The 23,286-nt window shown below is 38.8% G+C and overlaps 3 protein-coding genes and 1 long non-coding RNA gene across 11 annotated transcripts in view; 2 read left to right on the forward strand and 2 right to left on the reverse strand.

The window, feature by feature from the left end:
* Nucleotides 1-7,129, forward strand: part of CRYZL1 (crystallin zeta like 1) — a 33,571-nt gene extending 26,442 nt beyond the window's left edge. For 3 of the 4 annotated variants that reach the window (XM_061134203.1, XM_061134202.1, XM_061134200.1), the window contains 5 exons: nt 365-463; nt 2,567-2,688; nt 3,720-3,825; nt 6,037-6,082; nt 6,620-7,129. In XM_061134203.1, coding sequence (XP_060990186.1) covers nt 365-463; nt 2,567-2,688; nt 3,720-3,825; nt 6,037-6,082; nt 6,620-6,719 — 473 coding nt within the window. In that variant the 3' untranslated portion in view covers nt 6,720-7,129. Of the gene's footprint in view, nt 1-364; nt 464-2,566; nt 2,689-3,719; nt 3,826-6,032; nt 6,083-6,619 lie in introns of all 4 variants that reach the window. The other variant, XM_061134201.1, reaches the window with a different exon arrangement.
* Nucleotides 234-7,245, reverse strand: LOC133050078 (uncharacterized). Of its 2 annotated transcripts, XR_009691533.1 has the most exons (4): nt 7,116-7,245; nt 3,686-3,794; nt 1,609-2,682; nt 234-520 (listed from the first exon to the last, which is right to left on the reverse strand). It is a non-coding gene; the product is annotated as an uncharacterized LOC133050078 (long non-coding RNA). The 2 variants fall into 2 exon arrangements; XR_009691532.1 differs by having other exon boundaries at nt 234-2,682.
* Nucleotides 7,246-7,731: 486 nt separating this feature from the next.
* DONSON (DNA replication fork stabilization factor DONSON) lies at nt 7,732-20,481 on the forward strand. Of its 2 annotated transcripts, XM_061134199.1 has the most exons (11): nt 7,732-8,052; nt 8,795-8,875; nt 9,963-10,166; nt 11,093-11,271; nt 12,480-12,658; nt 13,310-13,391; nt 13,500-13,604; nt 14,438-14,636; nt 15,796-16,008; nt 16,543-16,688; nt 19,796-20,481. In XM_061134199.1, the coding sequence occupies exons 1-10, from the start codon at nt 7,747-7,749 to the stop codon at nt 16,678-16,680; spliced, it is 1,686 nt and encodes a 561-aa protein (XP_060990182.1). In that variant the 5' UTR covers nt 7,732-7,746; the 3' UTR covers nt 16,681-16,688; nt 19,796-20,481. The 2 variants fall into 2 exon arrangements, with proteins under 2 accessions (XP_060990182.1, XP_060990181.1); XM_061134198.1 differs by lacking the exon at nt 19,796-20,481 and having other exon boundaries at nt 16,543-17,408.
* Nucleotides 17,553-23,286, reverse strand: part of SON (SON DNA and RNA binding protein) — a 30,186-nt gene continuing 24,452 nt past the window's right edge. Inside the window, exons 9-12 of one of the 3 annotated variants that reach the window (XM_061134193.1) lie at nt 20,493-20,640; nt 19,249-19,320; nt 19,031-19,146; nt 17,553-18,496 (exon numbers count right to left, since the gene is read on the reverse strand). In XM_061134193.1, coding sequence (XP_060990176.1) covers nt 18,338-18,496; nt 19,031-19,146; nt 19,249-19,320; nt 20,493-20,640 — 495 coding nt within the window. In that variant the 3' untranslated portion in view covers nt 17,553-18,337. Of the gene's footprint in view, nt 18,550-19,030; nt 19,147-19,248; nt 19,321-20,492; nt 20,641-21,270; nt 21,351-23,286 lie in introns of those variants that run through there. The other 2 variants (XM_061134194.1, XM_061134195.1) reach the window with 2 other exon arrangements.

A 23,286-nucleotide genomic window follows, 5' to 3' on the forward strand; every position in this document is an offset into this window, starting at 1 on the left:
TGTTTAATCTTTCAGTTCACATCTGAATACATAGGTACATTTGCAGTTTAGAGAGTCTCAGTTCTGGCAAAACACCCTTTAGCTTATAAAGAACAGTCCTCTGTGTCAACAGATCAACCTTGGAATATGTTATCTATAGAATGCTCATATTTTAATTTATTGACTGTACCAGTTTCTTCATTTAAATTGATTCTTACCTACACTGGGTTAGATGAAAAACAGGATAACTCAAATTTAATAACTGCTTCAACCATTTAATTCATTTCAGAGACGAGAAATTGAGTTGCTTTTCCTTCTCTCCTTCTGGGAGCTGTGCTGATCACATAGAGAACAGCACAGTCGCCTGACTTTCTGTCCTTCGCAGCTCGAGTGATCGATGTGTCTAACGGGAAAGCCCACGTGACTGACAGCTGTTTAGAAGAAACGGGTGGCCTCGGAGTGGACATTGTCCTAGATGCTGGAGGTGGGTATTCACTAAATCAGTGATCTCTGTCATTTTTTTATTGTGATGGGTAAATTTCTGGGAAAAAATATAACCAAGAAGTAATTACTTATATATTTATTAGGTTGAGGTTGAGAGTTTTTTTTTTTCCTGGGAGATTTAGTTTTCAGATCAGGGATTGAACCAGGGCCTCCTTCTTTGGGAGTGTCCAGTCTTAGCCACTCGACCACCAGGAAGCCCCTGTTTTGTTTTTAGATGAAGATGGCTATCTAAGGTGATATCTTGGGCCATTTCAGTCACTGACTCCGTTTCCTGAGTTTCTCCAAAGCACACACACTGCTACTACTAAGTCACTTCAGTCGTGTCCGATTCTGTGCGACCCCATCCCTGGGATTCTCCAGGCAAGAACACTGGAGTGGGTTGCCATTTCCTTCTCCAATGAATGCAGAAAAGTGAAAAGTGAAAGTGAAGTCACTCAGTCATGTCCAACTCTTTGCGACCCCATGGACTGCAGCCTACCAGGCTCCTCCTTCCATGGGATTTTCCAGGGAAGAGTCCTGGAGTGGGGTGCCATTGCCTTCTCCGGAGAGTTTTTTTTTTTTAACTTAATGTTTTGAATTGGAGCTTCATTTTATTCCCATTTTAAGCACTGTCGGAAGAGAGAACATGCTCACCTTTTAAAAAGGTATGCATGCTTGCTTAGTGGCTTCAGTCATGTCCGACTCTGCAACCCTATGGGCTATGGCCCACCAAGCTCCTCTGTCCAGGCAGGAATACTGGAGTGATTTCCTATGCCCTCCTCCAGGGGATCTTCCCAACTTGGGGACTGAACCCTTGTCTCACGTCTCCTGCATTAGCAGGCCAGTTCTTTACCCCTGAGGGCTTCCCTGGTGGTTCAGTCGGTGAAGAATCCACCTGCAATGTGGGAGATTTGGGTTCAGTCCCTGGGTTGGGAAGATCCTCTGGAGAAGGGAACAGTTACCCACTCCAGCATGCTGGCCTGGAGAATTCCATGGGGCCTCAGAGAGACTGCTCGACATTCACTTTCACTTCTCTACCGATGGTGCCGCCTGGGACGCCCTGTGAGGCCCAGGCACGGGGGTTTAAGGATCTACAAGAGGTCCGGGGCCTCCCTGGTTGTACTTGTGCTGGCTGTGCTCACTCACTCAGTCACGTCCAACTCCTGGTGAGCAGCAGCCCGCCACGCTCCTCTGTCCATGGTATCTTCCAGGCAAAAATACTGGAGTGGACTGCTATCTCCCAGAGGGCTCTTCCTGACCCAGGGATTGAACCTGCGTCTCCTGCATTGGCAGGTGGATTCTTCACGGGTTCAGAGGTTCTTGGATTCGTTCAGGTCTCAGCCAGTCACTTGTTTCTGCTATGTATGGCTGCCCTCTGAGGGATGGTGAGCTTCTGCAGTCCCTTTTTGGAAAATGCACAGATTTTTTTTGCATTTTACCTTCCTTGAACTTTTGTAGCTTAACCAATAGCTATTTAACACCTAATCTCTACACACTTAGGTAGTGCCACTGCACCTTAAGAATAGGATTCACAAGCCTGCCAAGGGATTCTATTTATATTTTGTTAGAATTTATCTTCTAAGATCATAACAAATGGAGCTATGGCCATAGCTGTTTCTTTTAGCCAGTATTTTCAAGATTTGAAATTAACTCAGAAAAATCTTTCAGTGGAAGTGAATGTATAGTTCATTAACTTTTCAAATGGACATTTCAATAATTATGTCAAAGCAGGACATTCTTGAATCTATGAATTCCTTACTCAGAAGTCAACTTTTCCCAAAGTATTAAGCTATCAATGGTATGATTAAAACAGTCAGACTTAGCTGTGTGTGTTGTTATCTTGTCTGATTTTCAAATTAAAAGGGTCATTTTATCTTTAGTTATCTCATTTATAATTAAATCTAAAGTAAATTTTATGAACAGTTTTAATGCAAAAGTGTATTTTAAGGTGTCTGAATACATCATATGTTACCTTGTTCTAAGAAAAATGCTTCCTTATTACATTAAAAGTAAAGAGAACTAGTTTGAAGAATAAATTTTTATCAGATTACTATAAAATATATGTTCTCTCCCTCTCTTTCTTTTTAAACAATTCCTCTGTAAGTGAGGTTATATAGTAAAGATGACGAACCAGCTGAAAAATTACAACTACTACCACATAAACATGATATCATCACCCTTCTTGGTGTTGGAGGCCATTGGGTAACAACAGAAGAAAACCTGCAGGTATTAACAGAAACAATAAAGTATTACTATTCCACCAATAGGATATAATTAACAAAGAATAATGCCTAAGTCTTTTAGCATGGTATGGCTAAATTTGTATAAATTTTTAATTATTTCCTATTTTTAAAGAAATATAGCTTTTATTTATTTTTTTTAACTTTAGCTGTTGGCCAAGATGTTGAAATATAGTTGAAATATAGCAGAGGAGTTCATTTAACTTTTATTTAGTGGTTTGGAAATAATGACTTCTAAATTTTTTAATAGTATTTCAAATAAGATTTTTTTTCCTTAGTAACAAACATTCATGTTGACATATACTTAGCAAAATGTTTCTATATAAAATGACAATTTCTTAATTATTCAAATTAGAATTTACTGTGTGTGTGTGTGTGTGTGTGTAGTCTTCCAAAGTTATATTTCTCAGCAAAATTCAAGGATTTTTATTATGGTGATATTCACATACCAGAATTCTCATGTTCCAGTCTTCGATGATTTTCTAACTTCCTCATGAAAACGACTGGTGAGTAGCAGCTAGAAATCTCACACACACACACACACACACACACACACACACACACACACACACACACACACTGGTGAGTAGCAGCTAGAAATCACACACACACACACACACACACACACTGGTGAGTAGCAGCTAGAAATCACACACACACACACACACACACACACTGGGGAGTAGCAGCTAGAAAACACACACACACAGAGACACACACAGACACACACACACACACTGGGGAGTAGCAGCTAGAGATCACACACACACACCCTCCCCCCATACCACTATATCACCTCTGGATTGGCCTTGCATTTTGACCTTGCTGTTTCATAATTTTGGACAATGAATTAGAAAAGAAAACATTACAGTGTACATACTGTTACTAAAGTCTGTGTGCTGATTACTTGAGATTTGGGTATTACTTTGTGTAAAAATTTTTCTGACCTAAGATACCAATCATTCTCCTGCTATGAAACTCACAGTAACTGAGCGTTCTTTGTGCATTTTATCCAAGCTGGATCCTCCAGATAGTCATTGCCTTTTCCTCAAGGGAGCAGCAGTGGCTTTCCTTAATGATGAAGTTTGGAATCTGTCAAATGTACAACAGGGAAAGTATCTTTATATCCTTTTTTTCTACTGATTTGAATTTCTGGCTTGAAATGTACCTTGTATTCTCATCATTAAATTCTTTAATAATGGTAATAGTTAATAATAATAGCAGCTAACTTTCATTGAACATGCCAAAGTTCCAAGTGTGTTATAGGTACTTAATTAAATATGAAAACAACCCTGTGAAATTTAAGTACTATTATTATCCCTCTGTCACAAGAAACAGAAGGATAGAAAGGTTAATACACGCCCAAGGATGCAGCTGGCAAGTGCCAGGACAGGAATCACACCCAAGCTGTCTCATTCGTTTCTGAATAAGAAATCAAACTATAGGAGACATGGAAAAATTTACTTCATTTTAATCTGGCCTCAAGAAAATCAGAGGTCACCTTAAAAGACTACATCTGTACTCCTATGGCAGCACCACTGTACAAAACACTTCAGAATATTCATCTAAATTAAAGAGTTGAGGGGGGCTGTTTTTAAGAATATCAGTGCTAGGAAATCTTTATCAAAGAAAGATGGATTATTTTTAATGGAAGTGATTCAGTAACAAATCGAGTGTAAAATCGAATCATTCCATTTTAGTAAAAGTAATCAAGTTTTCTTGAGACTCTGAAAGCAGTTCTGAAAGAAAGGTCCAAACCTATTTAGAGCAGGGTCAATTTAAGAATAAACATTTTGTTTCTGAGATGCCTGTCTTAAAGGCAGCTGTACTTGGTAAAATTTTTAATATTAATATATTGGATAAATATTAATATGTTCTCATTACTGAATAGAGTATAATTATGCATGAAGAGACTTGCATGTCTCACTGAATATCATTATTTTTATCAAATGCATGTTGTTGGAGACGTGGTTGGGGGCGGGGGTGGGGAAAAACAAAAACAATTGCACGTTGTTATACATGCGTGCTATGTACAAGGCCAGCCTCCTCTAAAATCTATGGCAAGCTTATTTCAGAGCCTTCAAATAGTAGTATTTAATCAGTATATTGCATATTTTGAGTTTTAAAGAGTTCATTTCAAAATCAGAACAACCCTTTAATGTAGTGAATGTGTGTTTTTGATTAAATATTTTCCTATTAAATTTGGAAAATAAACTTAATTTTTAACTCTCTAAAAAGAATTATTTAAATTTCAGCTTTAAATAATGAAATGTCCAATAACACTGTAATTCTCAAGAATACCATGGGATGTTAATTATAGACACACTGTATTAAAAGTAACACAAGTTAGCATGTTTTGAATCTTACATGTCAGAAGGCAGGCTGGCTACTCTGCCTGCATTACTTAATTCTCTCAACTGCTCTCCTTTCCCCCACCCCATAAGATTTTAACCTATGCTCTCCTTTCCCCCACACCATAAGATTTTAACCTATCTGACAAACTCATGGGCCAAGTTGAAATATGACATGTTTATAAGAAATGTTAAATTTTCAAAAATACATATTTATACACACACACACACACATACCATTGTCAATTTCATTAACAGAAGAAAGCGAATTTGCAGTAACAAAGAGTGAATCAGTATTCTTTAGGTCCTTTAAAAAATATCTTTAAAGTAGCTTATGTTTGTATTTTCTCTTACATTTCCTAAAGTCCTGAATCAAACTTTAGTCCTCACTTGTGCAGACCCCCCGCAACTGCATCACACATGAGCCAGTTGATGCTTATGATTTATATAGCCTTCCAATTGTGTGATTATACACCATAAATAATTCCCCTGTACTAGCAGTTATATACTCTCAGCTCTAATATTTCAATTAAATGACTAGAGTTTTAAATTTTATACTGTTTCTTATTTGCACATACTAGACACAGAGATTATTAACTTTCTTGCATACATATATCAGCTAGCTTAATAAATGTGCTCATAAAGTAAGAAATGTCAGTGCTAAAGTTTTTAATTAAAAATACCATATGTAGCGCTAAGATGAAACCCTGACCCATTCTGTTAATAATACCGTCCACTTGGGATAACACTAGTCCTTACTTAAGGAGAAACAGGCTTCTTGCATCACTTGTCCTTTGAAGTTTTATGCTCTGTTATGTCAGTATCTCTCTCAAATCACTTCCCCCATTTTCCTGGTTTAGAGGTAGACTTGGATAGCCTACAGAATTTCTGTTACAAAAATAGGTGACCTGCCTAGCATCCTCTGCTTATCATAGTTTTATTTACTTCTTCACATTGTCACCTTAACAGTCTTTTCCAGCTACGTATTTTAAAAGACGTGATGGAGAAGTTATCAACTGGTGTTTTTAGGTATGCTGAACGACCAAATCATTGTTCTTGTTTATTTTTCTATTCTCCAAGAGATAAAATGGGCATTCCCATTTTTGTTTCAGTTTTCTCAGTACACTTGTTGCCACCATGTTACATTTTGTTTAGATAAACAGCTGCTGTTTAATATTTCTAAAGTGTATCCTGTGATACACCAGTATTCCCTAAGATGGAAGTGGTTCATGAGTTTTCTTTACTCCATTCCATACTGTATCAGCCCCTTCGCTTATCCACATCACCCCTCCCAAAGCAATTTGAAATAACCCACAGGTAGACAGGAGAGAAAAGTACAATTTTTTTTCAGCTGAATCTGTTTTATCAAAAAAGAGGAATTTAAAAAGGGAATGGAGAGAATGGGTATTTTCCCCTTTCAAAATCTAACCACTTTTAATAGTGAAAATATTAATGGACAAATTTTATTTAAAGTAACAGAGTTGAACTACAGCTATTGTCAACTACCCTGCTGTGTACTCTCCTCATCCTTAACTAGACATTTCTAATAATTTCATTCTTCCTCAGACCTCAGTTGGATGAACCCATTCCACTATACGAGGCAAAAGTCACCATGGAAGTTGTTCAGAAAAATCAAGGAAGAAAGAAGCAAGTTGTTCAGTTTTAACGTTATCTCTCAGACCTCAGGTGGATGAACCAGTTCCAGTATTTGAAGCCAGAGCTTCCTTGGAAATTGTTCATAAAAGTCAAGGAACCTAAGAGCAAGTTTTGTGTTTTTAAGCATATTTTCCTGCTGAAACAAGATGCTCATTTATTTGAAGTATTTGAAAAGCATCTGAAAAAAATTATCGTACAGGTCGAGACAGTTGTAAAATTTAACATCTAAGGGGAATATTCTGAAAGCCTTTTAAATTATTGTCCCTATATATTTGCCTCTTATAAATTCTCTACATGAAGAAAAACTGTCATCGGAATCCACACTATGTCGACAAGGCTGTTGGGAGTCTTGCTTTGTCAAAATACCGTTATTACTTTTCTAATCATCTCCTTTCTCAATACTTACCTTCTTTAAACATCCTTTGTTGTCGTAATTTAATACTTAGAATATATTTCCAAGTATGAAAGGATCTAGTCAAGAGAAAGCTAAATTTTTTTTTTCTTCAAATATTCATTCACTCCAGGGTTTCCTCAGGATGGAACCAGAGCATCACGGTAACGCGCCCGTGACCGCTGCAGTGTTTGCGTGGAAGGTTGCAGCGGCGATGCCGGCTGGGGCCGCGGGCGGGAGGCGGCGTGCCGTTTTGGGGGGGTCGGGAGGAGAGGCCCAGGCCCCTCTCCGCAGCCCTGGACGTCGCCGCTGAGCTCCGGAAGCTTACCGAAGCGGCAGCTCAAGTGTGACGCTTCCTTTCTTCCTGGCGCCTCGCTGAGGATTTAAATAGCACTCGGCTCTCCCGGCGTGCTTCCCAGCCACCTAGCCCCGGGAGGTCAGGCTGGCGCGCCCGGGGAACGTCCTGGGATACACACGACAGGAGCGCGTTTCCCGCCGCGAGAGGAACATGGCGGGGGCGGGCCCGCGCGAGCGCCTCGTCGCGCACACGCCGTGAGCGGGTCGGGGGCGGGGTCACGGCGGAGGCGGAGCCCGGGCGCGCGGGAAGCGCCTGCCGGGTCACCCCCCTCAGACTCCGCCGTGCGTCATGGCTCTGTCGGTGCCCGGCTACTCGCCCAGTTTCAAAAGGCCGCCCGAGACACTGCGGCTCCGACGGAAAAGGGGTCGGAGCCTCGGCACCGCCTCGGCGCCCGCGGAGCGACCCGAGCCGGCGACCCGCCGTGCCGCCCGCGCGGCCGGGCTGCCCCTCCGCCCGTTCCCGGCGGCGGACAGAGGCGGCGGCGGCCCGGCCGGGGCCCGAAGGAACCCCTTCGCCCGCCTGGACAACCGGCCGCGGGCCGCCGCTGAACCTCTCGAGGGCCCGCCCCGCGGCCAGCAGGAGGCGCCGGGCCCGGTGAGTGTCCTCGCGCCTGGGAGCCGAGGCGGGGGGGCTCGTAACAGTCCGGGGGTCGATTCGGCCGTGAAGTGGGACTGGCGGGCTCTCGCGTCGCGGGAGGGAAATGGGCGCGGAGATGAAGTCGCCCGCGGCCTCGGGGTGCCCGGCGGTGGGGGGGCGGCGTGAAGTGCGCTCCGCGAGCGGCCGTGGGGCATGCGGGACCAGTCGGTCCCGAGGAGCGGACCCTGCATCTCCCGCGCTCCCGTCCGGTGCCCGGCCTGCGGAGCCTAGGCGGTCGCCGTGGAGAAGGATGAGAGGTTAGTGGGCACGTGGCTCCGAGTCGTCCTGGAGCCACCAGGGAAGGCCCCCGTTTGGGGAAGAATACAGGACCCTCTTCCCTGCGGCATTCAGTGCCTCCCTTCTCCAGTCCTCCAAATTATTCTGGGTTTGGAGGATTGGTAAGGATTCATCAGGGGGTCAGAATTTACCCCATAAATGATTTGTCTTACTCCAAAACCTTTTGGATCTTTTGAGTGGAGATTATTGATTATTGAGTTACCAGTTGTGCAGACCACCTGCCTTCTTCCCCGTGCGTTGTGATGGTTAAAGTTCAGACACAAAGCTGAAGTGACACGCTCTGTCACACTGATTTGGGCTCCTGGGCTGATTGAGAAACTTGTATGCCAGGTGAAGCTCTGCAGGTTTAAAGCGAACTCTAGCACCATTTAGAATTTAAAAGGACCATTTTTTTTCACCTCAGTTTTTAGATTCTAATCAAGAAAATGATTTGCTCTGGGAAGAGAAGGTTCCTGAAAGAACACCCATTACAGAATTACACCAGGTAATGCTTAGAATGTATGTTTTTATAAATTCAGACTGCTGAGAAGCGTTTTACTTGAGAAATCGTTTACCAGAGAGCCTTGTGTGATCATTTCTACTAGACTTGAAAGGACATCTGGCATCAGCCTTGGTAAAGGATGTAGTATGTAGTAGTAACAGTTTATCATGGTACCAGTGCTAAAGCAGATGTAGAGGTGAGGTTTCTTTTTCATTCTTTCATAGGTAGTGACAAGTCCAACGCATCACTCAGAACTAGTGCCTCCAGTCTTATCCCACCCTGAATCTTCAAACCAAATCCCCAGATTAGTCCCACAGGTGGTGGCATATCACTGAACCTCTGTCCTACCCCCTCAACACCACAGGCTCCTCTTGACCCCATTCCTCAGCTACTTCCTTGGTGATGTTTGTCCAGAGGGAAGCAGGCTAGAAGAGTTCCCCCAAGACCCAGTCTTCCTTCCTTGCAAGTAAATTGCCTTCAGATCCCTTGGAAATAGTTCCCCCGTTCCTATTATTTTTTAATAACATCACTTAAAAAAAGCATTGTAATATAGAGAATAGTGACTTGACAGCAGACAGTTTGGGAGGAATTTTTGAGGTCAGCAAATGCTTCTTAAATCAGCCTTAGAGGCTGATTTAGAGGCCAGGTTACCTGCAAAGGAGCAGCTTAGCCCTGGTTCCAGAGTTTTGGAAGCTAAAAAGTGCTTTTGAAAAAATGCTTGGAAGATTTATGCTTTGACAGCAGTATCAATAGCAGATTTTTTAAAATTATGATCATGAAAATAGTGTTTCTCTTGTGACTAAACTATGTAGAACTATAATAAAAGTGAACACTGCCTTTCCAACACTACCACCACCCCCAACAACAACAAATTCCCACTTCCCAGAGATAACATCACTGTTAATGGTTTAGTGTAGCTCTTTCTGGACATTTTCACAGTGTGTAATTAATTTTCAGTGTTATCTATTGTACAGTTCATAACATTTTGAGATTTCAGTAATCATAAGCATGTTTAGTGGATGACTCTTGTAGATTGAAGGGTTCTTTCCTTGGTACTCTACTAATTTTTGTGTTCTTTGTTTTCTAAAAGACTCCTCATGTATCATTCTCCGAATCTGATATTCCACCCTCAGAAAGTACTGAGTTACCTGTGGACTGGAGCATTAAAACACGACTCCTTTTCACCTCTTCTCAACCCTTTACCTGGGCAGATCATCTGAAAGCCCAGGAAGAGGCTCAAGGTATCATCCAGCATTGCAGGGCAACAGAAGTTACTTTGCCTCAAAGTATACAGGTAATCCTGTGAGAAAATAGCTATGCTTTAAAGTAACAAATGAAGTCTAAAAAGTAGTTTTCTGCAAACTGTCAGCGATATTTCCTTCCATTAAGTTTTTCTTTGGACATTTAAAGACACAGAGACATGGGGAATTTTTTTATTTTCCAAATGCCACGTTCATAAACTTCTTAAAATCATACTGAGTAACTGTTAAATTTATAGACCTGTCCTGAGACTTACTCATTGTTGCAGGCAAGAATTGTTTGAACTAAACTATTCTTTATAAGGCCTTTTGTGGAAAAAAAAAAAAAAATAGAACAAAATGAAAAGCAATTGAGGAGTAGGATTGCAAACAGATTTTACTGGTTTCCTCATATACTGTATACTGCGTTTTTTGAATGCGCTAACTCTTACCCGCTTGGGCGACAGTCTGTTGTAAATTTAATAGAGTTAATGAGTTCTAGAAAAGTTTTTACAAATGTAATTACCATTACTTTCAAGCAGCTCAACTCAAACTAAGTTAAAAGAGATTACCTTGGTTACCTCTTTTTTAATCAATAGATCCTGGTGATTTGTGATTGGGACTCTCGGTTTTTACTGCCTACTTTTGAAAGAGTTTTGAGGCAAAGGAGTTGAATACAGTGTTACCTGCACACAGGCACCGCTGCCCTAGTGGTAAAAAATGATCATCATTGTTCTCAAGGATGGTAGAGACAGGCAAATGTTTCTATGTCCAGGTGTCCTTTCTGATTTGTGGGTTAACAGACTGTAATTGCTGGCAAGGAAGGTTTTCCCAAACAATAATAAACTACACTTTAGCCTCTGTAACTGTTATTAACACATTCTTACAGAAGAATAAATGTTTGGTATATTCAGTGTCCTTTTAATTAAATTCTGTGTTTCTAGTGGGGCAAAAACTGTCCGATATCATCTTTGGATTTTAGGATCCCAAACTCTCGGCTGAGCTCCGCTGTGCTTTCCAGCAGAGCCTCATCTACTGGCTCCACCCTGCCTTGTCTTGGCTGCCATTGTTCCCTCGAATCGGAGCTGACAGAAAAATGGCTGGAAAGACAGCTCCATGGTTAAACGATGAAACCCTGCAACACGTGTTAATGAGTGACTGGTAAGATGAATAAAAATTTGTGAACCCCATAGTGAATTTTCATTTTAGCAGTATTCTTTCCTTATTTATGATGTGTGATTGGGCATTAGTAGATGGATTTCTCTGTCCTTCTGAATTATTTTATTAAAATGTTAATGATTAACTGCTGGAGAAGACTCTTGAGAGTCCGTTGAACATTACGGAGATCAAACCAGTCAATCCTAAAGGAAATAAACCCTGAATATTCATAGGAAAGACTGATGCTGAAGCTCCAATACTTGGGCCACCTGATGCTAAGAGCCGGCTCATTGGCAAAGACCCTGATGCTGGGAAAGGTTGAAGGCATAAGAAGGGAGCAGCAGAGGATGAATTGGTTAGATAGCATCACTGACTCAATGGATGTGAATTTGAGTAAACTCCTAAAGATAGTGAAGGACAGGGCAACCTGGCATGCATAGTCCATGGGGTCACAAAGAGTCAGATGTGACTTAGTGACTGAAAAACAACAGCCATGACTACCAATTTAAACTGATTTAAATTGTTTACCTTTGGGGAATTCCTTGGCAGTCCACTGGTTAGGGCTCGTACGTAGCCTGAGTTCAGTCCTGGTCAGGGAACTGAGATCCTGCATTTTGCGTAGTGCAGGTCACTCCCCACCAAGAGTTTTTTTTCTCAAATTGTTTACTTCTTTAGCTCTTATTCACTCCTTTTTTCCCCCCTTCTGGCTGCATTGCAAAGTTTGTGGGATCTTAGTTCCCCAACCAGGGTTAGAATGCATGCACCCTGCAGTGGAAGCCAGGAGTACTAACCACTAGGCTGACGGGATTCCCAGCTTATTCTCTTTATGTAGTTATGGAATGTATATAAGTGTTTGATGACTATGTAGAGACATAATTCTTTAATATTACTTATTGTTAATGGCTGTCTCCCTTCTCATCAGTAGAAGCTGCTTATTAAAAGTCAGCAACCTGATATCAACTGCTAGTCTATAAAGAAAAAATGGCAAGCATTTAAATGTTAAACACTACTTGTTAAAGTATTTAGAATTCATCAGTGAGTCCCGTGACCAATTTCAGTCCTTTAAAAAGCCAAGTTCTGTCATGAGAAAAATTCAGACCATTACCTGTAATAATTGTGTTTAAAATCAGGTAAGGATCAAGTGATGTAAAAATTTTCAACAGTGAGTTGACATTTTAATAATGCCTAAAGAAAAATATTTTTTTTCGTAGGTCTGTGAGCTTTACTTCTCTATATAACCTGCTGAAGACAAAACTTTGCCCCTATTTCTACATTTGTACCTATCAATTTACTATCCTGTTCCGTGCAGCAGGATTAGCAGGAGATGATGTAATCACGGCTCTCATATCTCCTACAACTAGAGGTATAAGAGAAGCTATGAAAAACGAAGGTAAAACTATATACCTTTAAAGTGAGAATACCAAACTGTATAGTAGACACCTTAAAAGTTAAAATTTGAACTGTCTTCTAACAGTTGAATTATCTTTTACCACTTTTATCTTACTTTAAGAATTACTTCATTTCTTCACTTTTTTTATTTTTTTTCTTAGCATTTAATTAAGTTATCCAGTGTACATAGCTTTAAGTTACATTCCCTTCTCTAGTCTCTAAAACATATGTCAAGCTGGAAAGTCCCAATCTTAATATACTCCTGTAGAATTTCTTTTATAGTACAAATTATCTACACTCTTCTAATAACTTGATTTTTTTTTTTAATAACTTGATTTTTAAACTTTGTCAACACATTAGTAGATCGTGAAGTCTGTTTAGTGGGCTTATTCAGCACTTTTCTAAAAAAATGAAATAGAGTAATAATACTCAATGAAAGATTACCAAGTGTAGTGAGAATATTGTCCTGAACCATTTGTTTCAAGGAGATATGTAGGTATTGTGAGCTGCTGTCAAGAAAGCATGGAAAACACTGCTTTAATGATCAAGTGTAGAAACTCATTTTCAAATACTCTCTACAAGTCAACAAGACTGTTAATTCTTTCAGAGTATATTAAATAAAACACAGTTACATTTTTCTTTTCTCACGTAGGTATTGAGTTTTCTCTGCCTTTAATAAAAGAAAATGGCCATGAGAAGAGGAAAGTGTCTGGAACAGGCTTGCGACACGGGGAGTATGTGATTAAGATAACCTTTTACATCATCCGTGTGACTTAAGGATTCAATGTAGAGGAAACAGCTTTATGAAATGTGAACCCTAACTAACCGTAGCAATGTCCTAGGGAGCAAGCCGTCAGTGATGAGGATGAAGAAGAAAGTTTTTCCTGGCTGGAAGAGATGGGTGTGCAAGATAAAATTAAAAAACCAGACGTACTTTCTATCAAGCTATATCCTTTCAGTTACTGTTAACTCAAAATGATTTTCATTGAATTCAGTTAGTGAGCAATGTAATTGTTTTTTGGTTTTTTTTTTATGAGGATGTAGGATCTTAGTTCCCTGACTAGGGATTGAACCTATGGCCCCTGCAATGGAAGGTCAGAGTCCTAACCACTGGACCACTAGAGAATTCTCTTGAGCAATGTAATATTGACTGGAAGTTTCCTTTTACTATTATCTGAAAGTATCCTTAAGATCATAGTCAAACTTACTTCCCACATGACATTAAAAAGCAAACCCCTAAGAACAGTAAAACAAGAAAAAATTAAAGTTTTTTAATTAAAAATTCCATTTTGGTTAAATTTGGGGAGGGGAATGGAATGGATTTTTGACTAGAGAAGAAATTCATTTTTCTCAGGAATCAATTTCTAGCAAATTCAGATGGTCATAAAGAAATGATTTTATTAGGATGCCTTAAAATTGCAAGGGCTTCCCTGGCTGCTCAGTTGGTAAAGAATCTGCCTGCAGTCAGGAGACTTGGGTGCAATCCCTGGGTCAAGAAGATTCCCCTAGAGAAGGAAATGACAACCCACTTCAATACTCGTGCCTGATGAATCCTATGAACAGTGTAGCTGGCAGGCTACAGTCCTTGGGGTTGCAAAGAGTCAGACCTGACTGAGCGACTAACACTTTCACTTCACTTTCATGATTGCAATGAAGAGAATTAGCAAGAGCATTTCATTTGGAGTAGGGAAAAGGGTTACTGGTGAGTCAAGATTAAGATAACTGCTGTTACTGTTGGTATGGGATTTGCATTTGTAATTTCCTTGATTGTCATGTTCAGGCGTAAAGAGATACATGAAGTACAAATGGATCACAGACCAGAGTCTGTTGTGTTTGTGAAGGGAATGAATACCTTTACACTGCTAAATTTTTTGATCAACTGCAAGAGTTTAATTGCTACCTCAGGTCCACAGGCAGGACTTCCACCAACCCTCTTATCCCCAGTAGCCTTCCGAGGTGCCACAATGCAAATGCTTAAGGTAATAAAAAAGAAATTCTGTACTAATTGTCATCACCTAACTTCTAAAGATGTATTTCCCCCTTTTTTGATAGGATAAATTCTTGTTTTTTTTTAATAGCTCAACTTCTTTACAGGGGCTTTCCTGGTAGCTCAGTGGTAACGAATCTGCCTGCAATGCAGGAGACACGGGTTTCAATCCCGGGGTCAGGAGGAGGAAATGGCAGCCCACTCCAGTATTCTTGCCTGAAGAATCCCATGGACAGAGGAGCCTGGAGGGCTACAGTCCATGGGGTCGTAGTCAGACACAACTGAGTGACTAAATCACAACTTTTTTACATGGTGCACATTTTGTTTTCTGCGAGTAAAAAAATTCCTTGATATAAAGTTGTCTCTAATTATATGAACTATATTAATTATTTGAAATGTTGTATTTGAATTATTGCCATAGGAAAAGTTGCTTCATTTCATTTCGTCTTTCTGAAGCACTGAAAGAACAGTGCCAACCAAGAGTGCTCCGTTAAATCATTGTTGTTTAGTCACTGAGTGTGCCCAGCGCTCTGACCCCATGGACCACAGCCTCACCAGGCTCCTTTGTCCAGGGGTTTTCCAGGCAAGTATACTGTGAGTTGGTTGCCATTTCCTTCTCCACAGGATCTTCCGACCTAGGGATCAAACCCACATCTCCTGCCTTGGCAGGTGGCTTCTTTACCACTGAGCCACGGGGGGAGCCCCATGTTCTAATTATAGGAGGTCTCAAAAACTGGATCACGGTTATAAGTGAAAAGAAACTCTTTCCATATTGTTGAAGAAATACACATGCAGTTTTGATGTGAATTACATGGTGAACAACAGCAACAGAATCTTAATTTTTATTTTCCTAATATTATGCATTGACTGTGTGTTAATAAATCACAAAGGATACCATTACTAGAAGTTATTTTCCCTAGAACTAGTACTTCCATTGACAGTCTCATAATTTGGAGGAAAGGATGCTGGAAGCTGAGAATTTCTGAACAGGTTTACTCACGAAACTTTCTTGTGGTGGACCTTATAAACTACTTTTGTCCCCTAACTGTTAAAGACAGGGATGCCCAAATGAGAAGTTATTGATCACATTTTTAACTGGGGACAAAAGCTTGAGAGATGGTACCATAACTTTCTTTAAAATTTTCTTGAAGGCTCGAAGTGTCAATGTGAAGACACAAGCTCTTTCTGGATACAGAGATCAGTTTAGCTTGGAGATTACAGGCCCCATTATGCCTCATTCTCTACACTATGTGATGATGCTACTCCAGTCTTCACAGAATGGGTCATTTTCTGCAGGACTGTACACACACGAGCCAACTGCTGTATTTAACATCTGCCCACCAAAGGATGAAGTACTAGATAAGGTAAGTAGACAGCTGGTAAAGAAATTTAGTTGTAGTCCTCTCAAACTACATAAAAGTGAAAGGTGCTCAGTTGTGTCTGACTCTTTGCGATTCCAGGGACTACACAGTCCATGGAATTCTCCAGGCCAGAATACTGGAGTGGGTAGCCTTTGCCTTCTCCAGGGGATCTTCCCTGGGAAGATTGAACCCAGGTCTCCTGCATTGTAGGCAGATTCTTTACCAACTGAGCTATCAGAGAAGCCCTCAAACTACATGGATGGAGGAAATCAGTCATTTGTGATGAGCCAAACATGTAGATTTTTATTTATAAGACCTTTTAAATTTCTTATCAGTTTGCCACTTATAAAAATAACCAAAACTAGTATTTTGGGATGCTGTCATTATGTAGAAATTCTCAGGGTGAGCTTCTATTGATCATGATAAATTTGCCTTTATAATCATGAATGAGGCATCTGTCAGAGATCCCATGGTAATTTTAAAAACTCATCTGTTCATACTCATGCTTTTTACTGAGTTCCTTACAAATTTTCACAGGAGGCTGTTCACGAGGAGCTTGCCAACTGTGGATTGCACCCTAAAACTCTGGACCACCTTTGTCAAACACCGATACTGGGGAAATTGTCCTTACGGCATGTGGAAATGAGTGACTACATTTATAATTGGAGATCCTGAACACCAAAGTAAGCCTAAAAGGAATCTGTGAGGAAAAAAGCCTTCTAGCAAGGAAATTCAAGATTCTTATACCTTTGGCTTTAAAGTTCACTTTGGAAGTTATCCAAATGTTTACAAATGTTTACCTTTCACAGTAACTTTTTATTACATGCACTAAGCATAAAAATAGGATTAAGGTTTTAAAATCATTTTGTTTTTACTCTTTTGATTCACTATTCAGATATGAAGATAAAACTTATTTAAAACTTAAATGAAAATTCTAGATCCATTAATCTAATTATAAACTGGGTAGAAAAATGAGTGTTTCATTGCAAATGGAAATTGAGGCTTAGTATCAATTATCTTGAGACATTGTAACAGCATTGGGGCAAAACTAACAGTTGACTTAGGAGACAGTCAGCTTATCTGAGCTGACTGATGGTGCTTCCACCTTAGTTGTTTTCCTGCCTGTTTATGATTCCTCTGTTCTCAAATACTTGTTTTAATGCATATTCATTCCAATTAGGGTATTTTGTATTCGTATAGAATAGGGTCAAGGGTTGTAAAGTTTGCTCAGCTGTCATGACAAAGCAGTATTTAATATGTTCTTGTAGGTTATTTGTGTGTCTGCGTGTATATATATACATATATAATTCAAATTTTCTTAAATAAAAGTGCTTAGAAATCAAAAGCATTGGGTAAAGAAGTAACATTAGAGAAGAATTATGTGTTCACTTTGTAATCCAGAAAATAAAACACCACATTTATTCCAGAGAAGTTTATATTTGGGCCTTAAGCTTTTGAAAATAAAGTTTAGAGACATAGCATATGAATACCACTGTAATACACATGAAATATTCTATCAGACCCTAAAAATTAACATAAACTTAAACTTTCTCATAGTCAACAAAATAGTGGCTGGGTGCCGATTTTATTAGATAAGTTGGTTACAGCATTTTAATTATCATTTTACGTCTATCTAGGTGTAGCTGAAATTCAAAATGCACATCAAAGTAAAACTATATCACAACTCAATGCCATACTAAATGTACTTGGCCTCTGCGGTAAAATTCTAGTCAGACTTCATTTTTACTCCCTTCTCATCACGGCCCAAGTGGCTCTGACAGAAACGCAGGACTCAGTGCTCATCGTCACACAATAACCACTGTCTTTTTCATAACCTCTACAAAATTTGAAAGGGGAGGTGGTGGCATTAGCCCTGCGGAACAGATCTTGCTTGATTAACGCAATAACACTGGCCCAGTATCTGTCCAGCAGAACCCATTGTGAACTAGTACAAGGTGCACAGCCCTTCACTGATTACAGGCAAGTGTTACAGCAGCCTAGCCATAAGGAAGGGGAGTTACATCATAGTACAAAATACAGTATAAAAGCGTTATTTTTAACATTCCACACTGAAGATTACGGATGCCTTCAAACAGTCGTTTGGATGTTAGCCACTTAAACAAATACATCACTAAGGTAAACAATATAAACATACCAAAACCCTGTATGGTTAAATACAATTTCCATGGTACAAAAATCAAAGCCTGGAGATGTTTGTACAGATTGCTTTTTTACACAATGTCTTAAATTGCCAAATATTTACAACATTAAAGAGGAAATACATTTTGATGCAGAGTAAAATTATCTGAAATGATTAATATAAAACCTCAATCTATCTACGTGAGGCACTCCTGAAGCAAGTGGCATTAGCCATGAGGTCCTTTGGTACAAGGCCCATTGCTTGAAGAACCACAGTAGCTGCTGTGGCTTTAGCATGCTTCTTATTAGGGCTGGCAAAGCTGGGCTGGTAAGCGCTTCCATTTATCAATACCTATTCAAGAAAAACATACAATTGGGCTGGTAAGGGCTTCCATTTCTCAATACCTATTCAAGAAAAACATACAATAAGAACAGCATCAAACTTTATTATCTATTAGCTTTGTATTTTTTTCACTAAATGCTAGAAAAATAACTTACAAAGATACAAAACCCATACTATGTGAGTCTAATTAATCTCAACCCAAAAGAAGCAAATCATTTGGGAAAAGGGACTGCAAATTTAAAAGCAGGTCTCCAAATTGAAGGGAAAGAAAAAACCTGATTAAAAACTACTTAATTCCCCATGTTCCACTAGAAAAGGTCAACAAATTGTTCACCAGATTGTGCCCACATCTTTCCCTCCAATATTGAAAAACTAGGGAAGCATACTTAAATGTTTAAAACTTCTACCACTCTACCCACACATATTCACACTCCCAGCCCACAAACATTAACCCTGTGATCACAGAATGCTGATCCCTCACCCTCTAACATTAAGTTATCAAATTAACTGATGTATACAATTAATGCAAAAATTCATATTTACCCTAAAGAGAAAATGTTTGCGATGATCAGGGCCACTATCATGGACCAAGAGAAATTCAGGTGGTTGCCACCTTCTCTTATTACAGATTTCCATCAAGGCAGACACAGGATGTTTGCCTGCAGAGAAAAAAAATAAACAATTATCTTACATCTGTGGCAACAAATTATGAATTCAAGGGGGAGGGTGGGACAAGAGGAAATTCAAAATCATACTCTCACCTGATAGATCTTTCATTGCAGCAGAGAAGTTTCCGGACCTCTTTTGTGCTCTTTCCCCTACTGCAACAAGACCTTAAAAAAAAAAAAAATCAACTATCAATGAATAAATTTCAAAACATTTAAAATTATAATATGGCAAAACAACTACTCCCTCTGTAGGAACCTTAACCTCAATCCATGCCCCCAAACAGAATATTCAACAGACACTCACTCTCTTCATTTCTATACAAATCTGTTTTGACATTTCTATACATATATCCAAACTTCATTTATCTTATTGGAAACTGTATAAAATGTTCAGAAAAACTATGTGAATACATACATAAATTGCCATAATTAACTGCTCTAGATCTGTTTAAAAACTAGTGGCAAAAAAAAATAGTGGCTATTTGCAAGTGATTTCTAAAGGTTTCTCATCCCTTAAAAAATGATGCTCAAAAAAAAAAAAAAATGATGCTCAGTTTAAGTATGCTCCCCCAAATTCAAGGACTTTGGGCCAAAACAAAGTGGGAAAAGTTGAAAAGGCTCTCTCCATTTCTTTTTCCAGCAAACAAGCCCTTTCTGACTTCAAATGTGAGATGTACTGAAGAGACGCCAGCCTCGGCCTCCCTTTCCAAAAGCTATATTACTATCTAAAATCTGTGCTTTCCATTTAGCCTAGAGAGAATTCTTCACAAATTTTGCCACTATGCTTTCCCAAAACTAGGCCATGCCACACAATTCCAAAGGACTATTCCCTAGAATTATGCAGTGTACCCACAGATGCTTTCTACCAATAAACTACCCTCCGTTAACAAAGAATCTATTCAGCCTGTATAAAAGCAGTACAATGTCAGTGACATTCAATTTCTCTTTCTAAATTAATGTTTGTACTAGTACTATATTATAGGATTGTGTTATTTCTAGTCTATTTTTGAGTAACAATATTATAATAAATTCACTCCAATATAGAACAAAATGACAACATACTTACTTTCTAAATATGAAATCTAATTAAAAGCCTATCATGTATTACACATTAACAAAGGCTGCCTTTTACCCTCAAATTAGTGTCTCCACCTACTATGTGTACAAAGCTTTCAAAATGGGTTAAATATTTTTTTCCTAACTGTGTATGTACTGTAAGAAGTGCCCCCAGTTCCAGATCCCTGACATCAGAAGAACTTATGAATTTATAATAGTAATGAAACCCTAAATGTTAAAGGAGGTATAATAAACATTCTACAAAAAATAAAAAATCTTACCTTTTCGATCTGTCTTAAAATCAACTAGGATAGGTTCCTTATTTCCTTCTTTGTTTTTTCCTAATCCTTCTCCTTCTTTCCAGCCCATTTTTCTCATCAAAACGGCTCCCATCCCTCCAGTTACTGGGGCTGCTCTTAAGAACTGATCCTATCCAAAGAAAGAAAGGTAAAATATCCCCATTTTATAGTTAGAATTTGACTACAAACTCAGTGTAACTTTTTAAAGAAAGAAAGCTTACTTTACTTCTAGATCTGTTATAGCAATTAAATGCTTCTATACTTATATACATACTGTAGTGTGTATGTTCTAATTATTTTCATATAAACATAACAGTATTTTAAAAGTCAAATAAGTCAAATGGCAGTTTTAAAACAGTGGCCCTTGTGCCCCCCTCCAAAAAAAAAAAAAAAAAAAAATAGAACACTCCTGTTTTCGTCCACTATTTAGGTTCACTGGTATCTCTTCTTAGCTTGCAAAATAAAAAGAAGGCAATGTTAAAACAGTCAATAATATTAATTGTCCCAGGTGTACCTAGTTAATGAATAAAGCCCAGCAATCATTTAGAAATAGTTTGAACACTGAAGCAGCATACTGTTATCATCCAAAGCTTTTTCCCCCAATCTACCGTAAGTATAAATATTTTACTTAGAAAATCCCTATGAAGCAAAAAGATAACACATACAATACCCTGTAATTAAACCAAACTGAATTTGAATTCTTTTAAAACCTAGCTTGATGTTAAAAGACTTTTAAAAAACTCCTTAAATGTTTACATACCTAGGCCTCGGTAGCAGCAGTGTTGTGAATAGTAGGGCTGGCACTGACCGGGGCAAGAAGACAGCTACAAGGATTTGGCCCTGAAACAAGTTTCCATACAGAGGGGTGAAAGTTCACAGGTTATTCTGTGAACAATCATCTCTCTTGTATCCAACCCACTGAACCATAATTTCCATCAAAGCAGCAAACCACTTAATGTCATAGGATGCACAAGACTATATAATTAGCATGGTCAACAGTCAATTGTTTTCACACCATTAAGAAGTAAGTGATGCCTCTTTTTAAAGGGCATCCATGTATATGTAATAAACGACTGAATTCTACTGTTGATCTTTATGGTCATTTTCTAAACATTTAAAATATAATCTCCAAATCATGTCTTGTTTCCCCTTGTTATTAAGTATTTTACATTTACATTCTCTAGCAAATGTAAGCAAAAGTCATTTAACTTATCAACAGAGGGAGTCAAATATTTTGGAAGCTCTGGACACAGTATAATCACTTCCTCTACTGATAAGTTACTACTAAATTTTTAATTTTGGTTTTACACAGTAGTAAAACTGTGTACTTCCCCCCCCTCCCCAGCTATTTAATTATAAGCTGGGGAGGAAACGTGCCAATGGTATGACATGCCAACGGTACGTGACCAGACATTAAGCTCAACACGGTGCTCTGATGGAAGGAGGCAGCTGTGGAGGTACAAACATAGCCCTGGTTCAGTTCCTGACGTGGTGCAGGCCATGCAGTGTTGATGTATAGAGAGAAAAGTTAGCTGATGCTTGGGGACCAACTGCCTTGTTTCTACACACCTACAATGACTTTTACTTACTTTCAGGTTCATCCGCCCCTCTTTTCCAGGAAACACTCCTAAAAAAAAGGGCAACTGTGCAGAGTATAACACAAATCCCCAAATAACGCAGGTTTCCGATTTTGTTTCCATTCGCTATTATCTTCAAATGTTTCTTTACACCAGGGTGTATATACAGTTCAACAAAAAGCTAATTAATCTAGTAAGACTACAATAGTAAACAATATTCATCAGGTCATGCCCAAATCATTTCAGAAAATAAAGGTTCTTTCAAATCAATAACCATTGGAATTTTTTCTTACTACTAATAAAACTCATTCCTTTTCATCTAAGAGTGTACTGCAGCAAACTAAAAGAATATGGAGAATGCTGGCATTCCCTGTAGTCCTCAACATTAAGAGGGTGTTGCCCTACAGCAAGGGAAGGAACACCATATGAATGAACGTTTGAAAAAGTTTTCTAAATGAAACAAGTAGTTTGTGATATTTGACCACAAAAATGAATATTATAGTTGCCTAATGACTTTGTCCATGTGTTTGCTCATTTTTCTGAGTAAAATATTCCTGCCTTAATTGATATTAGCAGCATGTATTTTTCAGCAACACACAAATAGAAGTTTCCTGAAATCACTTTCTGTAATTATTCAAAAGTTTGGTGTGATGAATGAACACATCTTTATTTTGTGGTAACTTATCAAATATGATTTACAGCTACATTTTAAATGATGTAAATCATTTAAAATCTGCCAACTGTCTACAAGGACTAGCAATAAAAAAGAAAAAGGAAAGTTTATGACGAACCCAATTTAATCATTTTAAAAAGTTATGTGATGTTTAGAAGTCTTCAGCAATATATATCTATGAGAACTTCAATGTACAAATGAAGACCAGCACTTTGCAATGGAATCACATTCTTAAGTTTCTACCTAGTAGTGTACATGACTATTTAATTATTATGTGCCTAAACACCCATAAAAGCTTCAAGTGTAACTTTCTGAAATATGGAGTATTCAGCTTCACCATTAGATAGTATTAAATTAAAATTGTTAGACATTTATGTACATTTATAATTATTCCCAAAGAGATGAAAGCCATTTTTCAAGCACTACATCGATCACTTTCATATTTTAAATACTGTAATTAGTCCAAAATTAATTTTGCTAATTTTCATCTTTTTTTTTCCAACACCAACCCTAGTAAGCTACTTTC

This window comes from Dama dama, chromosome 31 (genome assembly GCF_033118175.1).
Source record: "Dama dama isolate Ldn47 chromosome 31, ASM3311817v1, whole genome shotgun sequence".
In the NCBI taxonomy this organism is placed as follows: domain Eukaryota; kingdom Metazoa; phylum Chordata; class Mammalia; order Artiodactyla; family Cervidae; genus Dama; species Dama dama.